Source organism: Sodiomyces alkalinus (genome assembly GCF_003711515.1).
Source record: "Sodiomyces alkalinus F11 unplaced genomic scaffold SODALscaffold_2, whole genome shotgun sequence".
NCBI classification, from domain to species: Eukaryota; Fungi; Ascomycota; class Sordariomycetes; order Glomerellales; family Plectosphaerellaceae; genus Sodiomyces; species Sodiomyces alkalinus.
The window spans coordinates 5365471-5376240 of record NW_021167080.1 but is presented as its reverse complement, the minus strand read 5'-3'; the positions used below and the strand labels follow the sequence as shown (position 1 = coordinate 5376240).

Genomic DNA, 10770 nt, shown 5'->3' with positions numbered 1-10770 from the left:
CCCCTTCTTTCATATTATTCCTTCTTCTTTTCTCCTTTTTTTCCTTTTTTTTTTATTCTTCTCCACTTATGGAGGATCTTCATGGCACATTTTCCTCTTTACACCCAATGTTTAGACTGCATGTTGTCATGACTTGACTTTCGGATTTGGATCTTCAATTTTTTTTTCCAGTATATTATACCTATTTGTTGCATTTAGCGATGGTTGGGGCTTTTTCAGGAGGTTATTTGGTGTTCTCCTTTTCTGTTTCTTTTTTTCTTTTCTTTCCCAAGGCCCCAGGGCCTGGTTTCTTTGTTTTCCAGCGAGTCACGGATATTTTTGGACTTTTCACGCTTTGCAAAAGAATAGGATCATAGGATTGCCTGGTGTTTCGGAGCGTGTTTTTGGTTACTTGGCGCGCGAAGCGCAACGCGAACGCGGGAAGAGAAAGGCATCCGGAGTAGATTTGGTGGAGGATTTTTGACTTGACCGTATTGGTCGAGAGAAAGGGACTTTGGTACTGGGTTGCCATTACCAAGAGCCCCAAGAATAAGATAAATTTGCCAGCAATCTAAATTCAAGCAGTTCATTCACTCTTGTCATCATATATCCGATTCATTGTTATGTTTCTTGGTTGTCCAATGCGATAATTGATGTGTTGCTTGACTCCTGACCGGATGGATGACCTTGGGTTTGCTCGACTGCACCTGTCGTCTCCCTCGGTATCTTCCTATGCGAGTCTCGGGGTAGTGTGGCATCTATCTTCACGTTTTTGCATCATTGGCCGTGACGCTGGCTGCCTTACCTTACCTACCTTAGCTAAAGCAGATATGCAGAAAACCAATGGCGCAGGTTAAGACGAAAACCCTCAATCTCTACCTCGTCCTGCACCACGATGCGAATTCACGCACGATGACGACGCTGTCGGGGAAGGTGGGCTCCCGGCATTGGTATACAGTGTTTAGACCTAGCGCTTTGGTACGGTGATCTGTGCCAGGGGTACACCCTGGACTCTCCTCAACACGCGCCACACTTCTACTCGTCGAACAAGGGACGGGATCAAGATCTAGGGCGGTTCCCTCTTGCAGGGGTCGACCCCTGTTCCTGTTCCTGTTCCTGTTCCTTGTACCACACACCCAGACATACACACCCACTGTCGGCCCCTTTCGGTTGCCCCTCCCACACACGAGGCTTCGGTGATCGCTGAGATAGGGGCATCTGAAGGAACGGGACGGTGGAGTCCGAAAGACAGGGGTCCAGGGTCGGCATGTACTAAATATGTACTAAATAAGGTACAAAGGTACATGCGAGTAAATGTGGCTGGGGAGGGATCTGAATCCCTCTGCGCGTCTGGGCGAACGATCTGACCGTAAGCCCCATTTTCCCGCGAACATTAATAATACCCACTGCTATGGAATGCTCCACCGGCTGCTGCTGTCGATTTACCGAACAGGACCCGTTCCCACTTTCTCCTTATTTCCGGCGTCCTCTTTTCATCTTCTTTTTCATCTCTTTTCTCTCTCCCTCCTTTTTTTTTTTTTTTTTTTTTTTTTTAATACATTTCCCGCGATGCAGTTGTCATGTCGGCGTCGTGTTGACGTCCTTGTCGCGAATCTGGGCTGTCGGATCTGGGCTGTCGAATCGTCGGGCGACATTTTCTCCGCGGTTGGTCGAACGATTCGCTTTAAATGGAGACTGCTCTCTCATCCCGGTTCTCTACAGGCATGTTGCTCGCACTTCCTTCTTGTTTGAGATGCACAACGAAGAATGGGGTCATCGTCGGGATGGTCGGGACGGTCGTTGACGCACCCTCGGCCAAACCCAAGTGGTTTTGTGCATAATAATGACCCGTGCGAATAAGCATGGCGTTATGGCGTTACTGAATGATGCCGGGAGCAGGGCAATGAAACTTTGCCATCTCGCGCTGGTTGTCTTTCGATAGCCACCCGCCTGGTTAGGAGGTAAGGTGGCGCCGATCTTTTGGTAAGCAAGCCCCGGACCCGCTGCCGTTTATACCGGGTGGCTTGCTCCAGATTCACTAATGCAGATCGCAAAGAAGAAGGCCAGAAGCGAGGGAGGGAGCAAACACGGCTTTTGCCGAGTCGATCTACGCGTCCTTTTCTAAATCGGGTAAGGTACCTAATACATCATGACAGAAGATTTACCTACAACGTACCTTTTTTTTCTTTCTTTCTTTTTCTTTTTTTTTTGTCGAATGGACATGTGCAACATCTTTCTTCCTTATGGTCTGGGAATTATCTTATGCGACAATGAAGCTTAGGTAGTAAGGGCGATAATTCGTGGCTTCCGACGATCCAAGCCGTTGGCGTCTCTGACAGATCGGGTCCCGCCTTTGCGGGGCGCTGTTTGGGCCAGCTGTGGCTACCGCGGTGATACATATTTCTAGGGAAGGTTAGGTAATCAATGGCTAGTGCAGAGGCGTCGATCGTCACGTCAAACGCTCTTCGCGCGGTTCGTAGCGTAGACAGATTGGTTGGCCCCCCTAATCACCAACTAACTGCCTATCTTAGGTCGGTACTATCACTGTTCCACACAGACGCGAGAGAACGAGATATATTTGCCTCCTCAGCCTTACGCAGATAATATGTGGCGAGAATCCTCGACGTCGGATCTCACCGACGTCCTTCTCGATGTTTTCTCCCCCCACTGTGGCCATATGCGGGTCACAGATACCAGGGCGTATGTATGCAATGTGCATGTAGGTAACTACGTAGGTCAAACCGGGGCACGATTATTGACCAAGACGCTGGCACCAGGCGATTCGGTGAGAGCCAAGCACAAAGTACAGACCATGGTGCTCCGAGGTCGTATTCGTTGTGGTCTCTTGCGCGAAAGTTTGGTTCGGGCCCTAATTGATGTTTGGCCCGACGCGAGAGCGAGCATCATCAGATTTAGTACTTTTGTAGAGTAGAGAGTATATCTATTACATGGAGAGAGGGCACGACCCCGTCCTGGGCGCCGTCTGGCCCATCTCCTCGGAGGCCCGCGCCGACACAGAGCTCAAGAAGGCGGCTGAAGAGCCTAAATAGTCCGTGGGCAAGCCACACCCAAATTTGACCTGCTGCCGGCACCTCAACGAGACGGATTCATGTGGCGCTCACTGATTTGCAAGGAGCCACTAGGCTGCTTCACAGCCGCAACTCTACCCCCCTGATAGAACCCCGCTTTGCAACCAAGCCACAAAGGACGATAATCGGTTCGTACTATAAGGCTTCCAATCCACGGTTCCATATGCAGTTCGTGGTCAATTTATAGCCATCGTTTGGGTAACACCCGCGATTTGGAGTGCGGTCTCGCCCAAGACAGGATGGAAAAATGCCCAAGCTGTGTTATAGTTCCTGGTTTTAAGGACTATTGGAGCGTCCACCTGATAAAGTATAGTCATATGCTACAGTAAGGTAGTTGAGGATCGTTTGGCCCCTAGTTTAACCCGGATATCGAGTTGATGAACGACAGATACCAAGTACTCCGTATAATACCGGAGAATATCGAATCCTTTTCACTCACTCAGAATTAACGTGACACTCAGAGCAATGCATGTCGAGATGCGGCACCTTTAAGACAGGGATTAATGTAGATTAAATCATCCCCGGACACCTAATCGATACTACATAATTGAAATATTCATAGTTGTGTTCAAGCTAGGTCCAAGCAGCACACCCATGTAAAGAGAACATCGTCCTAGTCCCTTTCAAGCTGGTCCAGAGAACGCACAGCTCGTAAGGACTCTCGATATGTCCCAAGTCATGATATCACTCCCGTTCTTTGAGATAGGAATGGAATCGGCTATAGCCTCTTATGAAGTGGGGTCGAAACATTACTGGCGTGGGTTACATCGCTCAACGTTCATTGTTCAGCAACACGTGGTTGTTTGCCTTCATAGCGGGGCCGCAAGGTGGTGTTACATACTCCCACCAAAAACGCTAGCGGACGTACCGACAGAAAATAGAATCTGGATGGCTGGATTGAAGGTGTGTCCCTATATCCAGGGCCCAAGATCACCCAAGTAGGTAATCACGGTGTAGTCGGGTTCGATGGCAGACGGCTCCTCGCTCTGCAGACCAATATGCTCCGGCTCCACGACCACGAAATGGGGACTGTAGATATCGAACCATATGTGCAATGTTCTAGAAGTCTGTTGCGTTCGGCATCGGTATCTATCTGCGTCGAGTATGGCATTCGAAGGTGATGTACCGGTCCTGTTTCCGTGCTATAACAGGACTCATCCGAGTATTAGCGGCGAGGTGATAAGAAACAGGGTTCATCCATGATCTTTAAAGAGACTAACGGTGAAGCTATTTCTGGGACCAGAACTGCCAGGAAACAGTACTGGACGAGGTATGCATATGCCGGTCTGATATATATTTCGCATTCACAACCAGAATTGCTAGCGGCTCTCATGACTATAGTATATTTTCTTTCCCACATGGTGGACTTTGTTATGTTTGAAGTGCTTATATGTTTATCTCGACGCTATAATAACATAGGGGACGAAAGAAACTAGTATTAAAGCGTTGTCTAGGAGTGATACCGGCGACGCAGGCACACAGACATCTCATAACGACGTGTGGAGAGAACATATCTGGAGGTTCGGCTATGAAAGCATGTTCATAGCTTGTATGTTAATGTCATGCGACGTCAAAGCGTCAAAATCTGCCGGTTAGTGGGTGTTGATACAAATAGCGGCGGAATTCCATGCTGTAGAGTTGTAGTCACAATGGAGTCCATTCGAATGCCACGCGATGCAATACCTACCTTTCTTTCTAAACCCAAGTACAGATATTTTTGGGTAGTTAGCCGAACCGCAAAGGCTCTCTGGGACGATGTCACTTGAATATCTCGTATTATCCATGCACTTTACGTGTAGTCGTACCTAGTGGACTTGCGACTGCTTGCCCAATCCGCAGGCCGTTCCTCGATCCCGAGGGGCGGGGTAAGCGATGAAAGGAGGGGTAAGTCGAAAAAGGTGGGGAGGGGGATGTTGTACCGGAGCTCAATACGACCCGTGCACGTGGGTCGTGCGCCTGTCATCTCCCTTCTCAGATACCCCACAACTTACGGGTAGCCACGTTTTAACTGTTTAGAGGGTGGCTGGTGAGTGGCTGCTGGGTAAGGTACACAGCAACGGTTAGGTAATTACGTACTCGTATCAGTATCCAGAATCAACACGTCGTGTCGCGCCAACGTTAAACTCTCTTCGGAATCCGGGGGAGAACGTTCCATAAAGCTTCCAGATAGGTCTTAATCATTGCAGCATCGATACAGCGAGGACCCTGGAAGCGAGTCGTTTTGCTTTCCCTCCCCAGCAATTTTCGACAAACTCGCTTACGCGAGATACAAAGTTATGGCAGTTAGCTAAGCGAGCGACTTGGAAAGTGACGCTAACGTGTTACCTACGTGCTTGTGGCAGGTGGTCACGTTCACAATTACCATGTTCAGATTTCCCTTATGGTATTCTACGTAAGGTACATATGAGACAGTGATGTTTACCATTCATTAGGTCATCTTCACATGGGATTGTGACGTCTTGAGCAAGATATGCCTAGGTAAGTGTACAAGTAAGAAAATATGCAGTGCGTGCAAGGAAGATCATAAGAGTAGGGAAATCTAATGCCACCACTAATTCGCGAGCCGAGTTTGAAAGGCGGGTGGGTGTGGGAGTATGCATGTGGTTGACCCAAGGCAGACTGGTGCGGTGCACTAATTCCAGCCACATCGTCAACGTCGCATTGCAGGCGCGCGATCACACGTCCATTCGAGCACACATCGATTCACTTTGTAAACCATTGGGCGGTATCTAATATCATTCTTGCTGTATGGAGTAGGTACTGCAGAAAGCAGTCGGTCGTGGGACTTTGGTCCTAGTCGAGAGTGACTGATCTGTTGCCACGACGCCCTTTGACAACCTTGGCCTGTCTGTTAGCAAAGACCCGGGAGGACACTCCCGAGTCGACGAACCGGCATCGACGCCGTATGCCGCACTCCACCACCGCCCCCCCCCCCATCACCCGGATCGGTATCATGTTTTCCCGTTCTTTATCCATTTAATACTAGTGTCGGTTTCCCTGGCCCGCCCTTGGCTAACTCAATTATCCAAATTGAATACCGCAGAGAACCGCAGAGACTGGGAGCTTTAAGGTTCTCGAACCCACCTCGCCTACAACGTACCTAGGTGGTGGATTATTTCAAGACGCTACTCAACGCATTTGTCCTGTGGTTTAATATACTATGTAGTCTATGTTGTATTCTCTCTACTCCCGACTGTTGGCGGCGATCCTCGACCGCGAACTTGACCAAAGTGGTTGACGGCATGCGAGTCTCCCACCCATCTCACCTGGAAGACATGTCGCTTAAGGTCGCCGAGATCGCCGACCATGCGCCGGCCATATAGCATGTGGCTAAGTAATTGCATACGCCGGTCCTGATAAGACACTATTCTCACCCAACTTCCGAGTTTCCAGCCTCGAGAATCGCATTTTTATTCCCGGTGACTTATAAGTTATGATATATCCGTTTTCATCATAGCAGCACGCCCCTAATCGCGAGTTCTACATATCGGTGCACGATGCGTGCAGTTATCTATATACCGTATTATATACCGTGCCTATAAGGGGTTATTTTCAGTGATCATTTTGGAATCAGTATCTAAGATCCATGATCTCCGATCGCGAGCACGGACTTGAAAAGCCACATGAGTACAACGATCAAGCCCAACTCTGCTGCACTGTCTCTTAACAACCCTGACGCCCAAAACCGAGTTGGGGGGATTTTAGATCTACTAGTGAATGAGATGCACAGTTGAGATATTTTTTTTCCCTTGCAGGGGCAATCAGAAGTGTGTACGTTGTATCCGTAGTGAAGTGTTGTAGTGGAGTGTGAGGTACCTTATTGAGGGGGAGTGCGCGAGGATAATGGTGTGGTACCCCATACCCCGATTCTCCTTGAATGGGGAAACGAAGAATCCGCACAGTCTCCCATTAGCTTCCGTTGCGGAGGTATTTGATAGGGGCACACCGTTTAGGGTCCGAGCAGTAGAGAGGGCTTGGGGAACATATGCTCCCGCACGGAGTACTTCGTATCATTGCTACGGCATATCAAGGCAACCTCGGAGAGACCGTAGCCCACGTTGTGGTGTTCAAACACGGAATGAGATATTAACAGTCCGATATAGGTAACTGCAACGTCAAAACGCGTTCCTTGCATCTTCTTTACGTTGTAATAAGATATCATTGCCGGAGGTGTGGGACAATCATGGTGGTGGTGGTTATGATGCCGTGAATGTGGTTCCTGTCCGGAGAGGTCTTGGTGTACCTTAGGAAGCAATTATTACCCAAGGTAAGTATGTACCTACATTGTACTGAGTGCAGGTGCGCTATCCGTACGCTGTAGCCCCCGGTAGCCTGTTATACCCCTTTTCTAGAAGCTGAAGTGCAGACAGAACCCCTTCCAATCGGTGCCGAAGCATCACGAAGTAATAGATTGCGGTTACATTGGCTAGCGCTATTCAACACACGTGTTTTGCTGCAACAGAACCAAGATCTGCAAAGGATTTTTCCTACTCCGTACTACCCGCACGAAACAACATGATCTGCCAAAGATCGTAGCACTCGCTGTACGAAGTCATGGCACCACCTTGACTGCAGCAGTCGCCGACTTAAGCATGGGGCGTGGAGTATTATGGGATTACCTTGGGGGTTGCGGTAGAAGTCGGTCGGTTTTACATAGTACATCCGCATAGGGAGCTCTAAGTTGCGACGACCCCAGGCACCCTGTAAGTACTCCGTACACACCACCACGAAGCTTGCACTGCAGAAAAACATACATATTTCATCACTTATTTCATCACTTCTCCTTTTCACCAACCCGTCCCATCATGGCATATACGGCTAGGGCATCTCAGTCTTTCTTTCACCACCTTCTCGATTAAGAATCGGAGTGCGTGGGTGATGGCAATAATCGCAGACGGCATGAGATGAAAACGAAAGGCCGAAAAGGCGAGTTCTTAGCTGCACCTTACTAAGGTACGCACTTTCAACTCTCTCGGCCGAAGAGATGTCGACATCCACTCACCGTTCCCCGTGCAGTACTTAGGTAGGTACATATGTAATTACCTGCATCCCGCGATAATATGCCCCTGGTCTGCCCGTCTCCTTCCCGCTAGGGCATATCTCTGTAATTACAGCAACGCACCCATGCCTCACGTTCTTCGCAATTCGTCAGGCTCGCAAGGTAATTCGTTCATCCTCAGTCGATTATGCAGATAGGCTCAATACTCCACTACTCCGTAGACCAATTATCCGACAGTACACCACAGGAGCAAGTGTCCCTGCCGCGCTATTCTCCGGGTTCGAAAAAAAAAATCGAAAAAATAAATAAATCCAAGAACCGCAATCAGAAATCTCCATCCCCATCACCGCAATCAGAAACCTACAACCCCATCACCGCACTCCTTCGCCCGGCCTTGCCGCGTGCACAGCTCCGTGAGAAATCGCCGAATGAGCCACAACCCCCACTTTTTTCTTCTAGTAGGTGATGGAAGTGACGCCCTTGACGTCGCCGTGGATCACGTTGTGGTAGAGCCACAACCCAACGTCATCCCTGCTTATGGTATATCCGACTGCCGGCATGTCGTCGCCGAGACCGACCCGGATTTGCTCCAGCGACGTGGTCGAACCATTGGTTAGCATGCTAGGACGGCAAATGACTGAGCTGGCCGTCAGCCGCTCGGCCGCAGACCGTCCCGCGTCTTCGAGGACCGCCGCCTCCATCTTGGTCTTGTCCGCCATGGGGATCTGAAACATCGCGGTCAGTAATTATCCGTCTAGGGAAGGTCGAAGGGGACCCCCCCGAGGGTCAAGATGCCAGGAAGGGGGGAAGAGAGAAACGAACCTGAAGGAGAACCCAGTACAGCGGCCGCATAAGATGCGGGACGTCACGGGTTTGGCTGAGGCCTGTGGTGCTGATCACGCAGAAACGGGGTTTTTTCGCGTCAGCGACGCCCTTGAGGGATGCTAGGCCTTCGAGAATGGTCTTCGTGCCGTTCTCGCAGATGTGAGGGTCTTCCAACGTCGGGCCCCGCCAGGTGAACTGCGGGACACCGCCTATGCCGCTAATGATAACATCGACCGGATTCCCATTCAGCTCCGACGGGAAGAGCACATTTCGGACGGCAGCGACATCCTTGACGTCTCCCGTGACGATGTTCAGTCGTGATTTGATGGCGTCCTCGGGGACTTTGCGCGTCGAGAGCTTCTCGCGGAGTTTGGATTCATTTCGGACGACTTAATCCTCCTCGCGTTGTCAGTATTTGCAGATTGCGCGAGATGAAGACTCCACGCGAAAACGGAACAAGAAGCGCTTGTAACTGCGGGGGAGGGGGGTTGAGGGGAATAGGCGTGAAGGGGAGCTTTTGTGAGACCCACGTGCGTGACATTTCAAACGAGCATCCTGGATAGCAAGGTCGAGGGCGGCCAACGTGCAGCCGCCTGTTGCGCCGAAGAAGGCAACATGCTTGATAGCGGCGGTTGTCATGATGCCAAAAACGGGTTGGAGAAGTGATTATACGTGACGAGAAGCCGGCAAGTCAAGGTGAGAGAGCTCGTGATCAAGGCCGAGAAGCCGGAGTTTCTTTTGAGTAGAGACAAGGGCGAATCGTACCGTGCTTCGTCCTGTCACAGGGTAATGGAGACAAGAAACCAGAAAAATATGAAAAATGGAAAGAAAGAATCAAACTGTTGATGGAAAAGCGAGACAGAACAACGGCGTCATGGCTTTACAAATGGGATTTATGATCTACGAGGCAGTCAAATATCTCGGTAAGCCCAATGTCCGTCTAGAAAGGGTCTGTGGCGTTTACCTCCAGGCTTCCATGAAGCAAGCTTTGGGTCATATTGCGACTGCGACTATACGGTACTATTTTTATCGCAACGTACCTTACCTAAGGTAGGTAAGAAAGGATGGTACCGGAGGTAGGGTATGAGCTCCTCAGCTCCGGCGCGCCATGGGGATATCGAGTGGCGCAGCATAGCTTCTTGCCGGTATCCGTGCCCGACCGGTCCCTGAGATACTGATACCTCAAGGTAGGTACGGAGTAATTACCGGACATAAAGTATGTAGTCACGATCTTTCGGCCGGTCTCTTCCTGTTGAAGACCGCCAGCGCCGTCCGAAGCCTACATAAGAGCAGTCATCAATGCCTTTTTTTTTCTTTTTCTTTTTTCGATGTCTCGGCCGTTTTATCGAGTCTGAGACATTTCGTCGGCGAGCCCCGGGTATCCCTAGGTTTCTGCAGGTAAGCAAGCAGCAAATACTACGCCTTCCATTCACCCCAGAATTGCGCTATCAAGTATTGATTTCGTGCTAGTGGTCGAGTCAGGTAGGTTATCCGGCGAATAGCGGAACAGTTGAGTGAGTGTTTGTAAGGTACCATGTCAGAGAATTCAGAGAATCAGTATCCATGGAACCGAAAACGTGCAAAACGTGGCGATTGATGGCAAAAGCCATGCGAGCTATCTAGCTCGACCCCACGAGCACTAAGCTATCGGAGTGACATCGTATGCCGTCTTGGCTCCCCACGCCCTTCCTTCTTGGGTAGGTGGTTACCTTGATGGTCGGGACTCGGGGGTGTGTGCGTTGAGGAGTGGAGAAGAAGAGTGATGCCCGCCTCTTCGAGGAGAAGGACGCGATAGCCTAAAGGGACCATGATGCTCATGAGCACGTGGTGGCTGATCTCTTGCCAGGGGACTGGTGTCATGGAATGGGGGGAAAAAGG

The 10770-nt window shown here is 50.1% G+C and overlaps 2 protein-coding genes across 2 annotated transcripts in view; one reads left to right on the top strand and one right to left on the bottom strand.

Annotated features, from left to right (window-relative positions):
- The window catches only part of SODALDRAFT_331204 (hypothetical protein), a 3066-nt gene extending 3062 nt beyond the window's left edge, over nucleotides 1-4 (top strand). The window contains exon 1 of the mRNA XM_028611400.1: nucleotides 1-4. This exon is cut by the window's left edge and continues 3062 nt beyond it. The gene's annotated coding sequence lies outside the window, so the exon portion shown is untranslated.
- Nucleotides 5-8096: 8092 nt separating this feature from the next.
- Nucleotides 8097-9801, bottom strand: SODALDRAFT_331199 (hypothetical protein). Its single transcript, XM_028611399.1, has 3 exons — nucleotides 9423-9801; nucleotides 8890-9281; nucleotides 8097-8792 (listed from the first exon to the last, which is right to left on the bottom strand). Exons 1-3 carry the CDS (start codon nucleotides 9529-9531, stop codon nucleotides 8523-8525), a joined length of 771 nt encoding a protein of 256 aa, XP_028469274.1. The 5' UTR covers nucleotides 9532-9801; the 3' UTR covers nucleotides 8097-8522.
- Nucleotides 9802-10770: the final 969 nt, after the last annotated feature.

What these genes read in the sequence shown, in the direction of transcription:
- SODALDRAFT_331199 (XM_028611399.1), bottom strand. Translation starts at nt 9,531, where the DNA reads ATGACAACCGCCGCTATCAAGCATGTTGCCTTCTTCGGCGCAACAGGC. An exon ending in TCGTTTGAAATGTCACGCAC is followed by an intron (nt 9,282 to 9,422) that starts GTGGGTCTCACA and finishes AGGAGGATTAAG; the next exon opens with TCGTCCGAAATGAATCCAAA. An exon ending in TGTACTGGGTTCTCCTTCAG is followed by an intron (nt 8,793 to 8,889) that starts GTTCGTTTCTCT and finishes GCGATGTTTCAG; the next exon opens with ATCCCCATGGCGGACAAGAC.